The sequence below is a fragment of the Cajanus cajan genome, chromosome 11, assembly GCF_000230855.2.
Source record: "Cajanus cajan strain Asha chromosome 11, NIPB_CcT2T_4, whole genome shotgun sequence".
Taxonomy (NCBI): Eukaryota; Viridiplantae; Streptophyta; class Magnoliopsida; order Fabales; family Fabaceae; genus Cajanus; species Cajanus cajan.
The window spans coordinates 22,803,510-22,828,844 of record NC_138527.1 but is presented as its reverse complement, the minus strand read 5'-3'; the positions used below and the strand labels follow the sequence as shown (position 1 = coordinate 22,828,844).

Sequence of the window (25,335 nt, the reverse complement as noted above, 5' to 3'; positions counted from 1 at the left end):
CATCCGTTCTGCAATGCCATTGTGTTGAGGTGTGCCAGGAACAGTTTTCTCGTGACGAATACCATACTTGGAGCAATAATCTTTAAACTCCTTTGAGATGTATTCTCCACCATTATCTGTTCGGATACACTTCAACTGTTTTCCTGTTTCCCTTTCTACCATGACATGAAACTGCTGAAAACATTGGAATACCTGACTTTTTGCTTGTAGCAGGTATACCCATGTCTTTCGTGAAGCATCATCAATAAATGTGACAAAGTATTTATTGCCACCAAGTGATTCTACCTCCATGGGACCACATACATCAGAATGTACTAGCTCCAACTTATTCTTTTTCCGATTGGAGCTCTTTTTGAATGATACTCTATGATGCTTACCGAATACGCAATAATCACAAGGGTTCATAAAATCTCCTTTGGCTTGAGGAATAAGGGATTGCTTGGCCAAAAGTTGTAATCCTTTCTCACTTATGTGCGCCAGTCGTCTGTGCCATAAATTAGGTGAAGCATCATTTTCCACTGCATTTAGTTGTCCTTTACACACCTTTACATATGTCTTGTAAAGCGTGCAACATAACTTCCCTTTTGCTACCACCAAGCTTCCCTTGGTGAGTTTCCATCTGCCACCTTTCATGGAATGTTCATATCCTTCCTTGTCCAGCACATTCACAGAAATCAGGTTCAAACGTATATCTGGAATATGCCGCACATCTTTCAGTATTAATGTGCACCCAACACCAGTTTGTAAGTGGATGTCACCAATTCCCACTATTTGTGAAGTACTTTTGTTCCCCATGTTCACGTGGCCAAAATCTCCTTTTCTGTAGGTGGTAAAGTATTCCCTCTTGGGAACACAATGGTATGAGGCAGCCGAGTCGATAATCCATTCCTCATCTGGTTCTGCAATATGACAACACTCTCCTTGATTACATAAGAGTGTTATTTCATCATCACTGGCTGATGTTGTTGCTGCAGTATTTCTGTCATTTGCCTGATTCTTGTCCTAGATCTCCTTCTTCAAGAATCTACAATTTTTCTTGAGATGGCCTGGCTTGCCACAGTTGTAGCAACTGCGTCTTTCCCTGGACTTGGAATGATCTCTATGGCCTCTTGGTGTTCTGCTTTTACTTCGACTCCTGCGTTCTGTGACAAGAGCATGAGTCTCATTTTTGGCAACATCTCTTCTTCGGATCTCCTCATTGAGTATGCTATTTCTAACCATATTCAATGATACTTTGCCTTCTGGTGCAGAATTACTTAAGGATACTACTAAAGTATCCCAACTGTCTGGTAATGACCCCAAGAGTAGCAATGCTTGCATCTCATCTTCAAGCGTTAAGCCTGCTGAAATTAGTTGCATGACTAGGCCTTCGAAGTCATTCAGGTGCTCCGCTACGGCTCGTCCTTCTTGTAGTTTCAAATTCATGAGCTTTCGCATCATGAATATTTTTGATTGAGCATTCTTTGTCTCGTACATACTCTCTAGCTTCTTCCAAAGAACTTGGGGATCTGTTTCTTTGGACACTTGATTATAGAGAGTAATATCCACCCATTGACGGATGGTACTTAAAGTCTTCTTCTTTAATTTCTTCCAATCACCATCGGACATCTTTTCGGGCTTCGATCCATCGCCTTCAATTGGATCGTAAAGGTCCAATAAATTAAGACGATCCTCCATCATTGACTTCCACAATGAATAATTTGTTGCCGTCAATTTCACCATGGTGCCTGTGTTGCTCTCCATGACTTATCTGCTTCTTCTCGGATCGCTTCTGCAAACTTCTGCCAAATTGGTGATGAAGACCAATTTGCACTATTCACTATTCACGTAAATAGTATTTTTTTTTCACAAAATACTATTTACTTGAACAGTACTCTCGCCAGCTGTTTAGCAGAAACAACCGGCTCTGATACCAGTTGTTAGGTAAGAAAGCAGAAACATGTTAATAAAACCAGCCATTTAGGCGGATCCAGCCATATAGGCGGCAACAAATAAATAAAACTAGCTAGATGATGATAGACAAAGAAAGAAAAGAAAGTAGACAACACAAGAATTTTACGTGGTTCACCCTTACACTAGGGCTACATCCACGGGACCAACTCCGAAAATATTTTATTACCACCTTCCACAAATTGTGGGAATACAGAACTCTTCACTCAACAAACACTCACTCTACAAGAGGAAACTTGTGTTTTTGAGTAATTTCTGAGTTGATTTACAAGTGAAATGGGGAGGCCTATTTATAGTTGAAGCTCCAAGGACAATCTCGTAAATATCCTAAAGCTTAGGGGCAAAATCGTAATTTTCCCTTTTGATTTTTTTTCACCAGCACCGAAAGTTGTTTGGCTGGTTTTGGTGGCTGGATTCTTCTACAGTCACCATCCATTTCCCCTCTTGATAGGCTTCCTGGGGGAGGAGGTGGTGGAGGTGGACCACCTAGCGGCGGTGGTGGCAGTGGAGCACCTGGAGGAGGAGGAGGAATTGGTGGAGCAAATGGTACTCCATTGGAAGGATTTGCATTTGTGCTAACAGCAGAACCGCCAGATGGTTTAGGAGGAGGCCTAGGCACCCTAGGCCTTTTCTCAATGTGAGCAAGCTTCATCTTGCTAATGGTTTGATTATCAACATTCTTTCCATCCTCAGATTGATCATTTGGAGTGCCAGAAACAACTGGTTTCTCCTTTATTTGAGTAAGCTTTGGCGGCAAAGATATAGGACTCCCTTTTTCAGCCTTGGTCATGCTCAAACCTGAATTGTCACCAAACTTCAACACTCTTGCTTTCTCAGCTTTTTCTGTAAGTTGTTTTTCCCTTGCCAAGGCCAACTTGTGGCGATCTTTATACGCAGGGTACTTCTCATCCAGAGATCCATCAACTGACTTAGACATCAAGTGGAATGAAGTAGGAACAGAATTTAAGGAGTCACTGGATGGAACTCTTCTCATGTCAGTTGGTGTTTTAGGAGAATTAGTAGGTTCTTGATCCCTTAGCCCAAAGCTGGTGATGGCTACACTATCACTGACATTTCTTATGATTAAGCTTTCTAGGGGACCTCTAGGTTTAACACTCATACTCATTCTCCTTGGAGAACCTCCTGAAAAGGATCTTGATGGTGATGAAAGAGCACTAGAATCATCTTTGCTTTTACCCCATTTCTTAAATTTTTGGATTAGGCTAGTTTTCTTGCTGAGACTACTATATTTGCTAGTAGAGCTATCAATGGAAGCATTGTCAAAATCTTCACTTCCTGGTGAAGAAGGATGAGAGAAGTTGCTATCAAGATCTGTGTCCCCTTGTCCACATTCTGATCCAGCATATTCTAACATCAGCTGCTTAGCCTTCTCTTGTGATTTTGGGCTAAGACTCTTGCTGAGATCAAGTGCTGATAACTTTCCTTGGGGTGTCTGGTAATTCCTTAGCTCATACGTCAAACATGCATTAACCCAACGAAGGTATACAAGCTCCTGAACTTTACTGAACCTATTCATTTGTAGCCCTTCCACTTGCTTTAGCAGGTCTTCATTTGCATGCCTCAAGTTGCTAACCTCCTCTTTTGCCTTGGAAACCATGTCACTCTGCAGTTAAAGATAAAGCTTTTTGAAATGAATCACATTGCATGTACAAATACACTTGTAAAACATTAATTATCAATAAAATGAGAGAAGTATAAGTACTTCATGACATTTTAACAGGATTCCATCTAATTTATGTAGCTCCACAAAAGAAAGTTTCTAAATTGTTATTAGGTTAATGTTTAGTTTGGTACTTTATATTTGATATTCACTACTTGTGTTGAGTGCTTTCAACTATCATTTCACTCACTGATTACTTAAATATTCAGTTGATTGGTAAACAAAGATGACTAAGAAGTGACACCAAATCATTGAATTAAAATTTTATGCTTCTAGTTGTTTGAAAACTTCAAAAATCTGCTAGTTCGCCTATAAGAAATTACTAAAATTACTCATTGTACTACTCTCTTAACTACCTTTATTACTTAATTCTCAATTTTTATTTTATTGCTAATTTGTTAAATAAAATATAAAAATATAAAGTGTCTCAATTCCACTTATAATAAATTGAGGTACTTTATACCTCTATATTTATTTTTAAGTATTTAAAAATTATCAATATTTATTGAATCAATCAATGTTGTGCTTAATCCTTAAATTTTAAGGTCTCAAGTTCATGTTTTTTGTTTGTAAGAATAATTAGTTTTTAATTTATTTAAAAATTTAAGGATAAAACAATCCAAAAATTATATACATAAAAATATTTAATTTGTAAACTAGTAGGATCAAGACACTTCATACTTCTATATGTTATTTAATAAAAGTGTTTAAAAATTATTAATGTTTAATAGATCAATTGTTATTATATTTAATTTTCAAACTTAAAGATCTTAAATTTGAATTTTATCTATAAGAATGATTAATTATTAATATTACTTTTTATTATTTAAAAATTTAAAAATAAAATTGATAAAAGAATTCTTTACAACAAATGTAACAATATATTTGTATCTATCCATCTATCCGTCGAGATCTTGCAAAACTTGGTGTGTCAAGAATACATGTCTAACTCTGTAGTTAACCCCTCCTCTGCTATATAAACATTGAGAAAGAAAAGTTGCACGACTTTATTTTTCTCATTCTCGCTTCACATTGGAACCCTCGTTTATCGTTCTCCGCAATTGCGTCTGGTCATGGCAGCTTCTTCTGAGGGCGTTGTCGCTTCCTCATTAACCAAGTTGCTCACTTTTCTCGGCAAAGGTGGCTTCGACAAAACCACCACCTCTCTTCTCGTTGCTTAGGTGCCTTTTTCATCTTTACAAATTCAAATTCCTCTCGCTTTTACAACTTTTTTCTTTGGTTTTCTATGGTTTATCTAAATATTAGCATCTTTGAGATTGAAGAATGCAATTGGATTGATTCCTAAGTGAAAATGCTTTTGTACATTTACTTATGCAACTTTTCTGAGCCTGAAAGTTGAATAGGAACAAAAAAAATGATGTTTTTATACTAAATTTGAACCTTAATGTTAAATTTTGAAGTCTTATTTGTGTTGATTGTGTTATTCATATGTTATGTTGAACTATGATGAAATGTGTTGCTGTGTTGAATCAGAGTTGGATTATGTTGATATTTGATGTATACTATGATACTTCATTGCTGTGTTGTCAAAGATGAGATGTTAATATGATGCTCCTATGTTGTATATGTGTGTGTGTGTGTGTGCGCGCGTGTGTGTGGTATGAGAACAAGGCATGGATAGGACTCAAGTGTTGTAGTGGAGGCCATACAATGGAATTAGAGCTGGATGGTTTTGATGACTATTTGTTGATGGTAGATTTGTGTGGATAGTAATAGTTCTTGACTGACAACTTAGTTGTATTTATATTTACAAGATTATTATATGTATATTGCATATATTAGAGTAGTCATTTCATCCTTATATGTATGTGATATAGTACATACTCTAGTATTTGTAAGTACATGATCTTAAATAATTGTGTCGTTTAGTGTAGGGATCATGACGGATCGTTACAAATTAAGCCACAAATTATTATTCGTAACACTCCCCTTTGGATGTTCATTATTTTAGAATATGCTTTACTAAAACCTTACTAGGAAAAATCTTATGAGATAAAAACCTAATGAAGGAAAATGAGTACATCATTCTTTAATATTTATTTTTCCCCTCATGTATACAATCATCTTTAAGACAACAGAGTCCGATCTTATGTATCAACTGCTCAAAAACTTAGTAATGACTTTGTAAAAAGATCAGCTAAGTTGCCACGCAAGCAAACTTTTTAAATATTTATATCACCATTCTTTTAAAGATCAAGAGTAAAAAAGAATTTTGGTAGAATATGTTCTTTTTGTATTTATCTTTATGTATCCATCTTTCAATTATGTAATACATGTAGCATTATCTTAACATATAATTGTGGATGTCATTTTTTTGGAAGATAAACCACAAATTTTTCGTACATGTTGAATCACATTTCTTAGCCAAACACATTTATGACTTATCTCATGTAATGCTAAAATTTTTGCATGATTAAACAAAATGGCTATGGTTTGTTTTATCACCATGAAAATGCTATATCACCACTTGTAAGCAAATATCTGATTTATGATCTACCATTATGATCTACCATTTAGTTCTAGCTTAGAAACATTCAAACATTATAACCCCATATCTATTGCGCCTCTAAGATAACAAAGGATTTGTTTAACTCCATTCCAATGTCTTCGTGTAGGTGAAGAATTATCACGCCCAACATGTCACACTTGAGGAAATAGCCACAAGGAGCTCCCTTGACCACTACGACCCAACATTTTCCCCTTCTCTGAAATCGCAGAAAGCAAAGAAGAAAATTTTTGAAAACAATAAAAACAAAGCTCCGAAAGTTCCTCTTAAATTGGAGCTTCCATTCAACTTCAGGTACTCTTATTTGGAGATCGGCCCTTTCGTTGTGTTAGGGATGCAAAGGTTGCAAAAAATGATTAAAAACAAAGAGAAGGATAATAGAGAAATTGTATGTATTTTTTCATATATGTGCAAAAGTGTTCATGCCTTTATATAGGTTGATTTTCCTTTTCTTAACAAACATCTGAATTAACTACATACTAACTCAACACCCCCCTTTAATTCAGATCCAACATCGAAATAACTCCAAGCATTTTCCTAAGCTCTAAAAATATTCCAATCTTCATAGACTTGGTAAGAGCATTAGTTGGTTGCACTTCACTTCTACAATGAACCAACTCAATCTTCCTTCTGTAAACTTGATCTATGAGATAATGAAACCTGGCCTCAATATGCTTAGATATCCCATGCGCTATTGGATTCTTAGCTAGCTCAATTGCTGATTGATTATCAATAAACAATTGTACCTTCTCTTCATCACCCAAACTCAGTTCTACTATCAATGATTTCAGCCAAATTCCTTAACAAGCACATTAAACAGCTGCTACATATTCTACTTTACAGCTAGATAGAGCCACTATTGGTTGTTTCTTAGAACACCAAGAGATTGGTGCACCTTGAAACATAAAAAAGTAACTAGTGGTACTCTTTCTATCTTTCTTGTCTCCACACCAATCACTAGCATAGAAACCAACCAACTTATCTTTGCATTCTTTAGGAAACAAAATTCCATAATCTATAGTTCCCTTCAAGTATCTCAAAATTCTCTTGACCAAAGCCATATGAGTCACCCTCAGATCAACCATGAATTTGCTAGCAATTCTAACAGCAAAGCAAATGTCTGGTCTGCTATTGCAAACAAACCTCAGAGAGCCTATAATTTGTTTGTAAAGCGTACTATCAATCCACTTAGAGTTTTCATCTTTCACTACTTTCAAATTCACTTTAGCTGGTGTGATTGCATCATTACAATCAACCATTCCAAACCTCTTCAACACTTTTGTGATGTACCTTCCTTGATGAAGAAAGATACCACTATGACAATGCATAAACTCCATGCCTAGAAAATAGGATAGAGTAAAACCATGTGTTTGTTCTATATATACCTCTTCTTCCAAAGCTCCATTGAGAAAAATAGATTTCACATCTAGTTGGAAGGACCTCCATCCTCTTGAAACAGGAGCTGAAACTACTAGCCTTATTGTTTCTAGTCTAGCTACTGGTGCAAATACATCATGATAATCAACACCAACTTCTTGTAGAAAACCTTTTTCCACTAACCTGGCCTTGTACCTTGAGATTGATCCATCAGGAAGCAATTTCACTTTGAACACCCATATTTGACTCCAATAGGTTGCTTCTTTGGAGGCAAATCCACCAATTCCCAAGTCTGATTTTTTTTCTATGGCTTGTAACTCTTCTTTCATAGCTCTTCTCCAAACTTCACTCTTTAATGGTCCAGTGAAATCTATTGGCTCAGCTTCTGCACCAAGTGTTAGATGAACCAAATATCCTTCCTTATTTACTGCATTATCAAAGAACCTCACATAATCACCAAGTCTGACATTTTCAGATCTAGTTCTTTGAGACCTTCTGTTAGGCATTGCATGAGTTGTTTCTTCAGCTTCAAGTTCATTGTACAACTCATCCTCCAGTTCATCAATTACAGGCAAACCATCTAAAACTCTAACACTTTCCTCAGCAACTTTCCACTTCTAGCTTTCATTCTCAATACAAGTGACATCTCTACTCACAACTACTCTTTTAGTATCAGGATTGTACAGCTTGTACCCACCAGTTGAATGATAACCAAACAGTAGCATTGGTTGAGAATTGTCATCCATTTTCTTTCTCTTTTAATATGGCACATGCACATAACAAAGTGAACCAAATATCCTAAAATGATCAACACTAGGCTTCTTCCAAGACCACTTCTCTTCAGGTGTCATGCCACTAAGCTTCTTGGTAGGACATCTATTTAAAATATAAGCTACAGTCACTATAGCTTCACCCCAAAATTCTGATGGAACTCACTTCCCTTTTAGCATGTTTCTGACCATGTTAAGTAGTGACTTATTCCTCCTTTCAAAAAGCTCATTATATTGAGGAGTATATGGAGGTGTAACCTCATGTATGATACCATTTTCACTGCAAAAATATTCAAACTCGGTAGATGTAAACTCTCCACCTCCATCAGTTCTTAGGAACTTGACACAGTTATTACTTTCCTTCTCTACCTGCTTCTTCCACTTTTGAAACACTATGCAAGTACTTCATATCTTCAAACTCAGTAGATGTAAACTCTTCCTTTCAATGAAAAATACCCAAATTTTCCTTGTGAACTCATCAACAAAAGATATGAAGTACTTGCAACCACCTATTGTAAGTACCTCAATTGGCCCACAAATATCTGAATAGATGACCTACAATGGAAAAACTGCTCTATAGAATGTAGTAGATTTGAAAGGCTTCCTTAGTTGTTTACTTATCACACATTTTTCACACAGTGTTGTAGGTATCTAAATATTAGGCAAACCAACCACCATTTTCTTTGAACTGAGCAACTTTAAACTTTTAAAGTTCAAATGACCATATCTATAGTGCCACAACCACCTCACATCATCCACTGAAGCTACAAGACAATTAGAGGCAGTTGATAGGCTTGTCTTGAAAGTCCTATTCTTAGAAAGTGGAGCCTTCAAGACAAGTCTATGTTATTGATCATACAAATTCAATCTAGCATCATTAACTTTGGATGAAAACCCTTTTTCAATTAATTGTCCAACACTTAACAGATTATTCTTAATAGAGGGAATGTACAAGACATCATGAATTACTATAATGTTACCTCTCTTCCCTTGGATCAACACTTTTCCAAGTCCTTCAACTATGACAAAACTATAATTAGCAAATCTAACCTTACTCCTGATGCTTGAATCAAGATCAATGAGCCATTCCTCATGTCCAGTCATATGATTGGAACACCCTGTGTCAATGTACCAAGAGTCATCCTCAGATTCTGATCATGTAGTAGCCATAAGCATAACATTCTTAGACTCTGAGCTTTCTTCGTATTCTGCTACATATGCCTCATCATTTCCCTTCTTGCCTTTGCCTGACCTACACTCATCAGCAAAGTGCTCACATGTACCACAATTATAACACTCAATTTTGGACTTATCAAAATTTTTCTTCCCTTTTCCCTTCCATATTTTCTTTCCACCATCCTTCTCTAAAGTTTTAGCTTCATCACCATCAGAATGACCATTATTAGAGGTATTTCCTCTACCACCACCCTTATTATATTGCACTTTCTCTTTGCCCTTCCACCGTTTCTTGCCACCATCTCTCTTGAAACCAACCTTGGTTTGCAAGGCATGGTCAGACTCTCGTTGTTGGTCTCTTTCAACCAAACGTTGTTCATGTGCCTCAAGAGTTCCTTGCAACTCCTCCACCTTCATTATTAAGAGATCTTTGGATTCTTTAATAGTTACAACTATGTAATCAAACTTTGCACTCAAAGTCCGCATCACTTTCTCCACCATTAACTGATTTGAAACAGTAGCACCACACGTTTTCATTTGATTCACAAGAACTTGCATTCTTGAAAAGTAATCCGCGATCTTCTCATTATTTTCCATTTGGAACAACTCAAATTTTCGTGTAAATATCTACAACTTCACTCTCTTTAACTTGTCATCACCGGAACAAGCTTTAGCCAAGGCATCCCACGCAGCTTTTGAGGTTTCAGCGAAAGCAATCTTCTCAAAGTGAGAACCATCAACACATTGATGGAGAAAGAATAAAGCCTTACAATCTTTCTTTCGATTCTCCTTGAAAGCCTGTCTCTGAACTTCAGTTGCAGGTTCAACAAGTGGCGCATAACCATTCTTGACAATATCAAGAACGTCTTGGAAACCAAACAACGCATTCATCTAAACACTCCATTTGTCCCAATTCTTTCCATTAAGAACTGGCAAATTTCCAAGAATGTGACCATTGAGACCTATCATGTTGATCGCTATGAAACTCAAACTATACTCTCCTGAAGAAATGCTTTTGAATCTTTGCCCTAAGATCTTCAACCTCTTGATACCAATTTGTTAGGGATGCAAACGCTGTAGAAAATGATTAAAAATAAAGAAAAGGATAAGAGAGAAATTGTATGTATTTTTTCATATACGTGCAAAAGTGTTCATGCCTTTATATAGGTTGATTTTCCTTTTTTAACAAACATCTGAATTAACATACTAACTCAACACGTTGGGCCCATCATCTTCTGCGACTCGCCCAAATTCTCCCCGTTTGGGCCGGGCTGGTTCAACTGGAGATGGATCGATGTTTCCCCCCGGTTCACGACGAACCACTCAAATGCATCTTAAATTCACTCTAAATGAAGTATAATTAGCCATGATTCACGTTCAGCACATGGTAGCCCAAAGAATTTGAATTCAAAATTCAAATTCTTGGCGCCAAAGTTCAAATGTGAACTGGAAGAGAATCGAGGAGGAGCGAGAGCAGGTCCTCGGAGCATTGCTTAGTGAAGATGAGGTGGTGGAGCTTGTCGAACACTATCGTCACAGTGACTGTTCCAGGAAAATCAATTTAGGTATCTTCTAATTTTCTCTCAACTATTATCTTTTTACAAGAAAGAACAAAAATGCAAAAAAAATTTGTAAAGAAAAAATTCAGTGATTTTGATTCTTACATTTAAAAGATGTTATATTAGTCCTGAAACTAAAAATTTATAAACAAATTTGTAAAGTAATAATTACATTACTCTAATGTTAAAAAATAGTGTAATTAAATTGTACCTGCTTAAGGATACACTCGTAGTCTTCTTGGTAAGAAGGGTCAAACGGATACTTCAAACGGATTCTTCAGAGGGGGGAGGTACCTGCAAAAGGCACTCCAACGCTCAAGTCAGGATAAGCACGATATTCTAGGATAATTAATGAACAGTGACATACCTTGTTATGTGTGACCTATTTATAGCATCTGACATGGGCCTGAGCATGATGGGCCCTCTAAGATATTTACCAAATTAGGTAATACGGTACTAATTGGTTGTTAGGCTTTAATCATGTACTTACCTTTCTTAATTGTGATTACCATTATGACTTGTTTAACCCTTCGGCAAGAGGCCGAGCCGACTATTCAATACTAGTCGGAACGGCAAATGACCGAACCGTCTAGTCCGTATACGACAGCTTGTATACTTCCGGTATGATCTATGTCGGAACGGTACTTGACCGAGCCGACTCGATGAGTGATGATGGTCCATATTGGCATTAACCAGACTGATGTCGGTTCTCGGCCTCATGCCGAGCCGACGTTGATGGTGATGCTTGTACGTGGCTTACTATACATGAGTGTCTGACGAAATGGCACGTGTTGGCCCACGTGACCGATACGGTCTCTCCGGTACACAAGCCCCCCAGCCTTTGAGGAGCGAAGCGATGCGAAAGGTTAATGAAATAAAAACAGGATTTTTCAGTTGGTGTCTTGAAGAAGAAGCTAAGGGTTACAACTGATGGTGGGATATGAAGGGTTGTAACCGTTGGGCATTTGATGGCGTACGCGAGAAGTTATGGAGGGAAGCGAAGGGATATAACCGTTGGTCATTAATGACGCATGCGAAGAGTTGCGCGCCCTAGACCGTTGGATCTAAATGATCCAACGGTAGGCAAGAGGGGGTGTCTCTTCAGTTGCCTATTAAGAACGCCTATAAATAGATGTGTAGGAGGAAGGGTTTCCACATGCAAACTTACTAGCTGCTCCGAGCCGAAGATATTTGAGAGCGTTTTGAGTACTCAACAGCAATTGGTCAAGTTCAATCATCAGGTACGTAATGGCTAACCTGGACATTGTTCATGTTGACTCCTCTGGGGACGAAGAGGAATCTAGGTTAAGGACGACGCCGAACCAGGAGGTAGCGTCGGCTTCAGCTTCGAATGGGGGCGATTCCGCAGAGTCGGCTTCGGGGTCCGATCGGTCGCAAAGCGGGAATGATTCGGCATCGGCTGTGGGTTCTGAAGATCAGCCGAGTCGGGGTGGGGAATCGTCAAGAATTTTTCCTCCCATATCGACTCCCGGGTATTCGTGGGTACATGGTGAAGTTGGTAGTGTATACTCTCGGTATACGAGCAAGAAGTCTCTTGTGGACTTCGTATCAGCCATAAAGTTTTTAAACTTTCCCGAAGATGAAGAACCTTCTGCTGTCTTTTTCCAACCGTGCCGAGGTGACGGGGCTTCGAATCCAGACTTCGTTTATTTGAATCAAGGATCGTCCAAATACCCATTCTTTTACGTGTATGATTATATGTTCCAGGATCTGAAGATATCCCTCCCTTTTGACGATTATTTCATGAGTATACTTCGGCTTCTTAATGTGGCGCCGAGCCAACTTCACCCGAACACTTGGGCCGCTATGCAAGGGTTTAGGCATTTGTGTCTAGCCCTCGGTCTCCAACCCACTCCACATCTATTCCTGCACTTCTATACGTCTCGGCCGACGAAAAAGGCTAAGTGGCTGTAGTTGATTCGTCACAATGATTGCTTGCTGCAACCTTTTACCACCTCGTACAAAAAATTTAAAGTGGGATTTATGAAGGTGATGATTCGGCCAGAACCAGGAAAAAAGTATTTCTTTGATGCCGAAGGGAATCCCCTATTTCCCTTGTATTGGACCCGGAAGCCGCGCAAGTACGACACGGTTTCCAAATCACGCATGTCCCCGGAGGAGAGAATGAGTCTATGTTTTTTAGACAAACTACCTCGGCCTCTACCATGTCGTCCTCTGATCCGGTTGTTTGAATCGGCCGATGTAGTCGAGGAACTAATTGGTATAGTACCTTTCTTATTTAATTAAATTTGTGTGTTATCATTGATTTTGACTAATAATGTGCAGGTATAATGGCTGCCCATGGAGATGACGATCTAGACATCCGTAACCTGATCCGGAATCAATTGGCGGCGACTACTGGAAACAAGACTTCAGCCCCGATGGGTGGGAATCAAGCTACCGTCCAAGCTGTTGGGGTAGGGTCGTCGGCTCGGAAAAAGAAACCCACTCGGCCCCAACCTGAAAAAAGAAGGCCGGATGCAAGGGCCGAGGAAGAAAGTCGTCGGGCCAAACAACGCCGAGTGGCTAGCCCCCCTGTTCCAGAAGGTCTATCTTCGCCAAGTTTTTTGGCCGGGAACGTCAACGCTCAGGATTTCCTGAGTCAAGACTTAACTTCTGAAGCCGGCCAAGGGATGCTGAGTCGCATGAGCTCGGCTCAAAAATGGAGCTTCTTCTGCGAGTTCCAAGTGCGGGTCGTGGCAATGGCCCAAAGCATAGTTATGCAGCCGAACGGCGAGGCTGATGGGCTGCCCCGGCAGCTTGCTGAGCAGGAGAAGTCTCTTCAAGAGACGCTGGCGGCTTTAACAGACGCTCAAACATCCAACAGCAAGTACCAGGCTGAAATGGATCGCAGAGGGCGGGTTGCCGACGACTTGGCCTTGAAGGTTCAGCGTCTCGAACTTGCTTTGAAGACCGAGACCGACAAGGTTACTGCTCTAGGGAAGGGGTTGGATGCTGAGAAGACCGCTTTCGAGGCCTATAAGGAGAAAGCGCGTGCCAAGGTCCTTAGCCAGCATCAGGTCGGCTTTGCCCAAGCGGCTCGGCAAGCCTGTCATTTCGGCGACTTTCCGCCAGACTTCCATCTTGACATGACGAAAGATTTCTTTCAAGGGAAGCTGGTGGACCTCACTTCTATTCCTCCTGATCAACAAGCCGACGAGGAAGCTCTGGCTCGGGCGAACGAGCCAAATGAGGATGTTACAATTCAGGAGGAAGAAGTGCCTGAGGCTGGTCCGATTCCTGGCGAGGCGGAGGTAGTTTCTTAGGTTTTTGCGTTGTAATTCCGGGCCAATAGTGCCCGTTTTTTTTTTTTTTTTTTGTTGCTAGGCCGATAGTGCCTTTTAATAAATTCGATTTTTCTCTTCGTATACTGCTTTGAATTCTTTTCGCAATGTTTTTCTCATTGGCCGAGAGTCATCTCGGGTTAGAAGATCTAAAACTAAAGCCGCATCCTTGGCCGAGAGGCATCTCGGGAGGGAAGACGTAGGATTAAAAGTCACATCCTTAGCCGAGAGACGTCTCGGGAGGGAAGACTTGTAGGATTGAAAGTCACATCCTTAGCCGAGAGACATCTCGGGAGGGAAGACTTGTAAAAACTTTAATGTTAAAAATGTATAGTAAGTCAAAGATAATTGAACTGTGTTGTTATTGATTGGATGCCTCATTAAAAACCTTGCCGGCCAAAACCTCTTTTCACGATTTTTTAAGAGGAGAAAAGACCGGTTCAAGGAAAAGAGTGCATCATTATACATAGTTGAAATGTAAATACATGATGTTGATTCAACTGTAATATGTCTTCAAATGAGTAGAATTCCATGTCCGAGGAACGACCTTGCCGGACAACTCTTCTAACTTGTACGCTCCATTGTTGAGGACATGCCGTATCCGGAAAGGGCCGTCCCAGTTGGCTGATAGCTTCCCTTCTGAAGAGTTGCGTCTGGCTGACCCGGTTGCTCTCCATACAAGATTACCTTCGTGAAATGTTCTCGGCTTAACACTTGAATTGAAACGGCGTGTCATGCGTTGTTTACATGCCTCGGCCACAATCTGTGCTTTTTCCCGTGCTTCATCGAGGACATCAAGCTCGGCTCGGAGCGAAGCATTGTTAGACTCCTCATGGAAGTGCTGTCTTCAGAATGATGGCTCTCCGACTTCAACCTGGATCATGGCGTCCGCGCCGTAAGTCAGGCGAAAGGGTGTCTCTTTTGTTGCTGATTGTGGTGTACATCGATACGCCCAAAGGACCTCTGGCAACTCTTCGGCCCATGCCCCTTTTGCCGAACCGAGCCGTTTCTTTAATTCGGTGAGGATAACCTTATTGGCCGCTTCGGCCTGGCCGTTCGACTGGGGGTGTTCAACTGATGTAAACCTATGCCGGATGCCAAGGTTTTCAAGGAAAGAGTTGAACTTTTTGTCCGTGAATTGTAGGCCGTTATCCGAGATGATGGCATATGGGATGCCGAAACGGGTAACTATGTTCTTCCAGAAAAATTTCTGGACATTAGCGGCGGAGATGCAGGCAAGCGGCTCGGCCTCAATCCACTTTGTGAAGTAATCGACAGCTACGAGGAGAAACTTAACTTGTCCCTTCGCCACCGGAAATGGGCCGAGTACATCAATGCCCCATAAAGTAAACGGCCATGGAGAGCTGATGCTATGAAGTTCAGCAGCTGAGGCATGGATGAGGTTCCCGTATTTTTGGCACTGAACACATTTCTTGACAAGGTCGGCGCAGTCCCCCTTCAGAGTTGGCCAATAATAACCGGCCCGCAAGACTTTAGCTGCTAAGGTTCGTCCTCCGGAATGGGAGCCACAAATACCCTCATGGACTTCCCTCATCACGTAATCTGCTTGGTGACTATCTATGCATTTGAGCAGCGGGGTGGAGAACCCCCGTCTGTAGAGGTCCTCGGCTATCATGGAGTACCGAGCCGCCTGTGTTCGCAACTTCTTAGCCTCCAACGGGTCGGCCGGTACTGCGCCGTTAGTGATATAGTTCCGAATGGGTGTGGTCCATGAGGGTGATTCATCTATTGCCATGCACTCGGTTGTTACGCTTGGGGAGGGAACTTCAAGATGAATAGTGGTGCGCAGCTGTCCCGGCTTCCGGCTGCTGGCGAGCCGAGCTAACTGATCAGCTCGTTCATTATTGCTACGCAAAACATGGCTAACCTGAACCTCGCTGAATTCATCCTTCAATTTTTGGAATAGATGATAGTATTGTAATAAGTTCGCATCTTTAACTTGGAAATTATCATTGACCTGCTCGGCCACTATCTTTGAGTCGGTCCAGCATATGACTCGCTTCACATCCATCTCGGTTGCCAACCGCATCCCAGCTAGTAGGGCCTCGTATTCCGCTTGGTTATTCGAGGCACGAAAACCGAACCGAAGGGACTGCTCAATTGTGACGCCTGAGGGACTAGCCAGTATCACTCCTGCTCCGCTGCCTTGGGCGTTAGAAGACCCATCGACATGCAAGGTCCATGATTCGTCTTCAAAACGCCCCGAAGGGGTAAGCTCGTTAACAAAATCAGCCAAGTGCTGCGACTTGATTGGACCTCTCGGCTCAAAGGACAAATCGAACTCTGACAACTCGACCGACCATGCCATCATTCGGCCGGCAATCTCTGGTTTTCTTAATACTTTTGCCACTGGACAATCGGTCCGAACAATTATCTTGTGGCTATGAAAGTATTGTCTGAGTCGACGAGCAGTGTAGATGAGTCCTAAGGCTACCTTTTCAATTAACTGGTATCGTCGTTCGGCTTCCTGCAAAGTCTGACTGATGAAATACACTAGTTGTTGCCCTTCTCGGTTTTCTTGTATTAGCGCAGCGCTAATTGAGTTGTCGGAGACCGCTAAGTATATGATCATGTCAATGTTGGCAACTGGTTTGGAAAGGACTGGGGGTGTACTAAGGCGCTCCTTGAAATGTTGGAATGATGTTTCACATTCCTGGGTCCATTGGAATCGCTCGGTCTTCTTGAGCAAAAGGAGGATGGGTCTAGCTATCTTAGCTAGGCAAGGAAGAAAGCGGGAGAGCGAAGTGAGCCGGCCTGCCAACTTCTGAACTTCTTTCAGGGTACTTGGGCTTTTCATGCTTAGAATGGCTTGGCACTTGTCAGGATTTGCTTCAATGCCGCGACTCGACAACATAAACCCTAAAAACTTGCCACCTGAGACCCCGAATACGCACTTGTCGGGGTTGAGTCTCATTTGGTGGTGCCGAAGCGCGTGAAACACATCAGTCAAGTCCTGTGCGTGTACAGATACGCTACTTGACTTTACTACCATGTCATCAACGTACACCTCCATACATCGGCCAATGTGGTCACTGAAAATTTTGTTCATCAACCGTTGGTAAGTGGCTCCGGCATTTTTCAAGCCGAAGGGCATAACTCGGTAACAGTAATTGGCTGTTTCGGTGATGAACGCCGTTTTCTCTTCATCCTGAGGGTGCATTCGGATTTGGTTATATCCGGAATTTGCGTCCAGGAATGACAGGAATTTGTGGCCAGATGCCCTATCGACGAGCCGATCAATGTTTGGTAGCGGATAGGCATCCTTCGGACAGGCTTTGTTCAAATTAGTGTAGTCAGTACACATGCGCCATTTCCCATTCGGTTTCTTGACCATTACTACATTAGCTAGCCAAGTTGAGTAGTGTACCTCCCGGATGAACTTGGCTTCTAGCAACTTACTCACTTCGGCCTCTATTGTCGCCTTCCTGTCCTCCCCAGCCTTTCGACGCCGTTGAGCGATCGGTCTTGCTTCTTTGCTTATGGACAATTTGTGACAGAGGAAACTAGGATCAATGCCGGGCATGTCAGAGGGATGCCAAGCAAATAGGTCACTATTTTTGAGGATCACTTGGCTGACAGCCAATTGTTCCCGCTCGGACAGGTTGGCTCCTATATAAGTGACTTGTGACTCCAACACCCCTACTTGAATCGGTTGCTTGTCATCAATAGGTTCGACTCTTTCGTCCTGATCGATCCGGGGATCAAGGTCCACAGTCGAATGATGGGACACCGAGTGAACCCCACTCGGCCTCCTAGGTACCTCGTCTTTTATTCTTGGCAGTCGCAAACTAGCGAAGTAACATTCCCGCGCCGTCTTTTGGTCGGCATGAACCGTGACGACTCGTCCTGACTCGGCCAGAAATTTCATGGCCAAATGAGGGGTAGATACGACTGCTCCGAGCCGATTCAGTGATGGTCGTCCAAGGAGAATGTTGTAAGATGTGCTGGCGTGTACCACCACATATTTAACTGAAACATCTCGGTATTCGGCGCCTTCAAATCCGAACTGAGTCGACAACTTGATGTATCCCTTGGTCTTGACCCGTTCGCCGGAGAACCCGACCAAGGGTTCATCATACGGAACTAGCTCGGACTCCGGGATGCCCAACTGCTTGAACGTATTCCAGTAGAGGATGTCGGCCGAACTTCCTTGGTCGACCAGCGTCTTGCGTACAATACAATTGTGAATTTCGACGCTGATTACCATTGGATCATCCTGGTCCGGATCGATGCCTTTAAAATCAGCTTCTGTGAAAGTTATAGTGGGAAGGCGGCGACGAGGGGATTCGATGGCATGAACATGCCGGACAGCCCGCAGGTGTCTTTTTTGTGCAGATGAAGACGAGCCACCTCCGGCGAATCCCCCGGCAATGGTATTGATGACTCGCCGAGGCTGTGCCGAAGGCTCATCCTCTCTTCTATCTCTAGACCGACTACGTTCTCTGCGAGAACGTGTTTCTGTCCTTTGTTCGAGTTGGTCGCGTCTCCGTGACCGGTCTTCGTATCTCGATCGGTTTGGACGCTCAACGAAACCTTGCAGCTGTCCCTGCTTGACTAAGTCTTCAATCTTATCCTTCAGAGCCAAACAATCGTCAGTTGAATGCCCACGGTTGCGATGATATCTGCATGACTTGGTCGTATCGGCCCGAGGAGGGGTTGATGCTCGTTTTGGGATGACCAGTATATCCGAGGCCAGTGCTTGTTCTAATACTGCTGACCGGCTAGTATTGAGGGGCGTGTATTGTGAGTACCTTGGTCCCCAAGGAGGCTTCTCGCGGGGAACCAACTCTTTCGGTCGACTCCGAAAACTCGGCTCGGCCAGCTTGTCAGGTTTTGTTGACACTTCTACTCGGGCTTGGTTCCGGAACTCGGCCAATTCCTCCATCTGCATGTACTTGTCGGCTCGCCGACGCAAATCATCCATGTCTGTAGGGGATTTCTTACAAATGTTGTTGGCAAAAGGCCCTGGCTTCAAGGCAGTGGTAAGGTGGTGTAGAGCTACAGCAGGGTTTAAGTCTCGAATTTCGAGCGCCGCTTTGTTGAATCGGCTCATGAATGTCCGAAGAGATTCCTTCTTCTCCTGACGAATGCTGATTAGTGCCAACGAGGTCAATTGGTGAGGCCGACTGGTAGCAAATTGAATTGTGAACTGGGAAGCCAACGTACTGAACGAATCGATCGAGTTGGCCGGAAGCCGAGTAAACCAACTCAGTGCTTGTCCCTTTAAGGATGTTGGGAAGATTCGGCATAGAGCAGCATCATCGTTTGTGCTTAGAGTAACTTGAGTCAAGAACACATCCACGTGTTCGTCTGGATCGGTAGTGCCATCATACTTGTCTAAGGGCAAAGACTTCCAATGGTCAAGGAGTGCCATCTGCATGATGTTCGGGGTAAAAGAATGCCGATGTGCTCCGGCCGGCAAAGGCTGGATCGGTCGGCCGACCGAAGCATGCGCAGCTGGAGCGGCGACGGAGGTGTGGGGAAGAGAAGAGTGAGGGCCCTGCGAGTGGAACGACCCCTGTGTGTGAGTTGTCTCAGATGGTTTCCATGTGGGATCCCGGTATTGATTTTTCAGCGCAGCATTCTCTTCTCTCAATGCAGCCATCTCGGCAGCATCTCTCTCTCGCTGTTGTTTCATGGCGATCATTTCTTCCTTCATCTGGCGCACCATATCGGTCAAGTTTGTCTCCTCAACCGTCTCGGCCCCGGACTGATGCTCGTCTTCAGACTGTTGCCCTTCAAAATTAGTATTCCTTGTCTTTACCATGATTCTTTTACTCGTAAACTTTCAGTGCTTCTGCAATGCTATCGGTTCGACCCCACGGTGGGCGCCAAAATGTACCTGCTTAAGGATACACTCGTAGTCTTCTTGGTAAGAAGGGCCGAACGGATACTTCAAACGGATTCTTCAGAGGGGGGAGGTACCTGCAAAAGGCACTCCAACGCTCAAGTCAGGATAAGCACGATATTCTAGGATAATTAATGAACAGTGACATACCTTGTTATGTGTGACCTATTTATAGCATCTGACATGGGCCTGAGCGTGATGGGCCCTCTCAGATATTTACCAAATTAGGTAATACGGTACTAATTGGTTGTTAGGCTTTAATCATGTACTTACCTTTCTTAATTGTGATTACCATTATGACTTGTTTAACCCTTCGGCAAGAGGCCGAGCCGACTATTCAATACTAGTCGGAACGGCAAATGACCGAACCGTCTAGTCCGTATACGGCAGCTTGTATACTTCCGGTATGATCTATGTCGGAACGGTACTTGACCGAGCCGACTCGATGAGTGATGATGGTTCATATTGGTATTAACCAGACTGATGTCGGTTCTCGGCCTCATGCCGAGCCGACGTTGATGGTGATGCTTGTACGTGGCTTACTATGCATGAGTGTCTGACGAAATGGCACGTGTTGGCCCACGTGACCGATACGGTCTCTCCGGTACATAAATAATGATAGTTAAATTTAGAGATTTATTTGATACTAAGAATTTATTTGGAATTTTTGTTTTAGGGAGTATAGTAACACTTTAAAGACCATGAATTTTTCCTCCGCAAAAGTTTTCGATAGTTATTTTCCTTGTATATACTAGTGTATTAACGACTCTTCCTTTGTGTTTTTTCGATAAAAGAAAACAAAAGTGAGGGGTTAATAATAAGAGGATGTGAACAGTTTTTATTTAGTTGTAGTTACAAGAGTAGGTTTTGAAAAAAAATAGTAAACAAAGTATTTTGAGAGATAATTTTTAGGGCAAAATTATTCCAAATAATGCGGACATCAAATAGGATAATCTACCTTATAAATGATATAGATTCTGGGGTTAGTACACTATTGGATATGCTAGTGGAAAAGCTTGAAGATGGGGAATATTTGAACCTAAATGAGTTTAGTTTTGATTCAGTCAATCAATTAGAAATTACTTTTAAAATAATTATTACAAATTTTTTTGGTGATTTTATCATACATGACAATTTATGATTGGATTGTAGTTTAAAAAATCTTTAAACTCTTAATGTACTGTTTGCTAATTAAATTCTTGTAAAATGTCTATTGGCTGCTTATGTGAATGGTTTGTTTTATTGTTTATTATTGTTACTCGTATCAATTTTTCTTTCTTATGTTCTTGTCCACTTAATTTGGGAGTTTATGTGCTTATTTTAAATTGAGGTTATTGAACTTGATTTAATTTAGTGAGTGCTGCACTTTTTGGGAAAAAAGTAAGGAATTGTAGCTGTTGATTATTAACGGCTAAAATTCTGATAAGAATTTAAATTTAAAAACAAATAAATTTAAATTCTGATTATTTACAGGGCATCAAACTTAAAATTTAGAGTTGAAGTTAACATTCAATTTATGTGGTAGTTTCAAATAGAAATTTAGGTGTATGAGATTTGTGGTTGGCACTATCTTTAATGGCATTGGTAGTCTTTATTGGGTTGAGTGATAGTGAAGGACTACACTGTAGAATGGAGAGAAGGAAGAACTTTTACGAAAACTAGAGAATTTATAAAATTATTTATCAATAACTTTTAGCTTTAAAGTAGCTATAGGTTTAATGTATTTTTTTTAAATTATCAAACAACTTTAATTTTACTTTGGAAGTTCTTATTTCTAACTTCAACTTTAACATAGTTTTAAGCTAAAAAAAGTTGAGCCAAACACTACCTAAGAGTTATAATGCTTCACTTTTCTAATCTGAAAGGGCATTTAGAGGAGTCAAATTCTTTATTTTATATAGATGAGTTCTTAGGCAATTAGCTAATGATCTTTGTGTTGTGCTAGGTAAGGGGGGAGTCACTCACATATATAACTATTGGAAGAAGGTTGAAGCTATGAGGATTAAGTGCTTGGGTGTGCCAACTCTTGACATGGACAATGTTTGCTTCCACCTTGAGGTCAACATTGTTGTTTTGAACCTTTAAAACGTTGATGATTCTTATCTAAACTCCCAGAAGCATTTCTTATCCTCTGAGTGTGTGTTTTGCTGTGTCCACAGGACAAGTGTGGTGGGAAAGTTATCTACCACAACATTAATATACTGCTTATGTACAGAGGATGAAATTATGATCCCATGAACCGTCCAGTTATTCCTTTCATGCTGTGGAAGCCTTATGCACCTATATATCCTAGGCTTGTGAAGAATGTAATAGAGGGTTTGACATATAAGGGAACAAAATAAATGAGAAACAACGGATTGAATTCACATCCTTTGATGAAAGTCGATAAGTGAATTATTGGGTAGTAGAGGCTTACAAAAGTTTGTTTCTTGGTCCAAATTTAGTTCAAAGATTGTATTGGTAGACGTGCTAAATTTTGGTTCAATATTCAGCTAGAAATGGTGTTTATGTGAATGTGGTGGAAAGGGTGAGGGAAGCTGTACCTGTATGAAGGGCACACTAGTAATCTTCTCGTATTCTGAGGGCCGAACGAGAGCTCTGATCGAATATTCCGGTGAGGGGGAGGTACCTGCAAAAGGCACTCCGACGCTCAAGTCAAGACAAAGCACAAATATCGATAGTAATTAATGAACAGTGACGTTACCTCGTGACATGAGCTATTTATACTGACATTTATGGGCCCGGATTCCCATGGGCCCTGTAACAGGATTACCAAATTAGGTAATACGCCTCTAATCAGCTTATTGGTATGATTAACTCTTAATCCTTAATTAGGGAGAGTCCTTAACTCTTTATCAGTGGGAATCTGGATCTATGGATCATCTGGTAGCTAATCAGCCACCTGGTTCGGCCACTCGGGTGCCGATTGGGTGTCAGCTATCAGGTGGCCGAGTGGCCGAGCCAGTGGCCGAATAACCCTGCTAGTACAGAAGCTTTTAAGACTCAGGAGGTTGTGAGACTGGACCGTTAGAAGTTGAGATTTTTCTAGATACTTTAAGAAAATATTAAATATTTATGTGTGTTTTATTTCTATCTTAGTTGCTACTGAGGTGGTTAAGTGTAGATAAGTGTTAATCCTTATTTCAAGGGATTTTTTTGTTGCTTGGTCAAATGTTTAGGTAAATAGGACTGTTTGTCCTTATTTTGTGGAGATTTACTGCAGCGTATGTACTGCATATCAGAAGCCCCCTTGACATATATTGGTGTAATGTAACTTTACGAAAGTAGAGTGAAAAGAGTAATGAAATGTTGTGACGACTTTTCTTCCTTTCTTTCAAACACCAAAAACAGAAACTTTACTTCTGTGTTCCAGTTTTTCTGTTCTGGTTTTTTAACATGGACTGTACACATGTAGGAACAAGTGACTGCTAAAAGATTAGAGTGAAGCTAAGGTATGTCTAATTGTCTATGGAATCATAAAATTCAAGGTTTTCTCTGTTTTTATGTTGAAGTTAAAATGTGCACTTGGTGCTTGAGCATTTAATGGTGTTCATGTTACTGTAGGATTTAGTGCCATGTGTCCCTATCTTGTTCAAGGATGAGCAGATAATCCTCTGGAGAGGAAATTTCAATGAAGAGCATAACATGCATATCTTACATGACAGATAAATCATAACAAACTTAATATTTCAATGTACTTATTTATAATATCAACACAAACAATTTCAAAGTTATTTTAACTTAACATTTATTGCATTATCCATCCTTTCTATTTCATTTTATTGACAAAATATGCGCTCATAATCAGTGTGTTTTCCGTATTTGCTATATACATCTTTTGGAGATTCAAAAGATATATCACCCTTTCTCCTAATAATGTCATATTAAGGGTATTTGAAAGTGTCATATATTCTTTCCTATTCAAAATGGTATTATTCTTTAACTTTTGTCATCTTTTTGAGGATTTGAAAGCACTCTTTCTCCATTCATACATAATTAACATTTTGCATATTTCACATATATAAGGAAACAAATTAACTATATTCACAAATAAGATTCAAATTTGAGACTTTGAGATTTGAGGATCAAATATAATACTAATTGATCTAATAAATATTTATAATTTTTAAATACCCTTATTACATAAAAATATAGAGACATGAAATATCTCAATCCTATTAATAAGAAAATAAAAATGTTTTAGAGATAAACTTTGAAAAAAGTAATTATATTTATATATTTTTTTGAGATAGATTTTCTAAAATGTGTTTTAAAGAATACAAAAATTAATTTTTGAGTTATGTACCTTAAAAAAAATTATATAAATATTAACGTAATTTTTTAAAAGATCTAAAACAAAAGTTTTGTATCTCATATGTTTGAACAATCGTAAGAATTTTTATTTCAATTGATTTACTATTTATAGCATTATTTATATGGAACTATATGTGGATACATATTTTTTTTTCTCATCCCTACTTTACATATAATATATTATCTAAAAATTCATTTTTATCAATTATGATAAAAAAAAAAGTGTTTATAAATTATTTTTAATCTTGACTTTTAAATAACGTGAAAATTTTTAATATATTAAAATAAAAATACTTTTATTATGAATTTTAATTTAATAAAACTAATATTTACCATGTCTAAAGAGACAAAATAAAACCTTTCAAACGGTCAAAACACTAACTTCTTTTTTACAAGAAAAGTCATACTAACTTAAACTCTAAATAAGTTATCAGTAAACCTAATTCTCAAAATTCATAAAATTAATACACGAAGTGACGTAGCAAAGGATGTAACACTTCAATTAGCTAATCTAATAGAATAAAACAAAAGACAAAATTTTCAGCGAGTAAGATTTCGGGTTTTCTATTGATTTTCTAGTTTCTACACTCCTGGTCTTTCTTCGTGTCTACTGACTCCATTAATTTTTCCATTCTTCTATTAACAAGTAAGTTTTGATTGCATTATGTTTTCTTATAATCTCTTTCACTTAGATCATAGTAGCTAATGTGGCATGACATTGAATAATTAACTTTATATCCTATCTTATTTTATGTTCTACAAATACAAATATGTATCTGTTACATTTTTATTTTGGTTCTAAGAAGC

General features: G+C 40.1%; 1 protein-coding gene and 2 pseudogenes across 1 annotated transcript; 1 reads left to right on the top strand and 2 right to left on the bottom strand.

Moving 5' to 3' along the window:
* Positions 1-2,284: 2,284 nt before the first annotated feature.
* On the bottom strand, positions 2,285-3,568 carry LOC145953444 (protein CHUP1, chloroplastic pseudogene; annotated as a pseudogene).
* A 3,087-nt stretch (positions 3,569-6,655) lies between these two features.
* LOC109814897 (retrovirus-related Pol polyprotein from transposon TNT 1-94) lies at positions 6,656-10,078 on the bottom strand. Its single transcript, XM_020379414.2, has 7 exons — positions 9,547-10,078; positions 9,286-9,456; positions 8,978-9,069; positions 8,762-8,860; positions 8,495-8,674; positions 7,054-8,152; positions 6,656-6,957 (listed from the first exon to the last, which is right to left on the bottom strand). The coding sequence occupies exons 1-7, from the start codon at positions 10,076-10,078 to the stop codon at positions 6,656-6,658; spliced, it is 2,475 nt and encodes an 824-aa protein (XP_020235003.2).
* A 769-nt stretch (positions 10,079-10,847) lies between these two features.
* On the top strand, positions 10,848-23,883 carry LOC109814898 (CRS2-associated factor 2, mitochondrial-like; annotated as a pseudogene).
* The last annotated feature ends 1,452 nt before the right edge of the window (positions 23,884-25,335 follow it).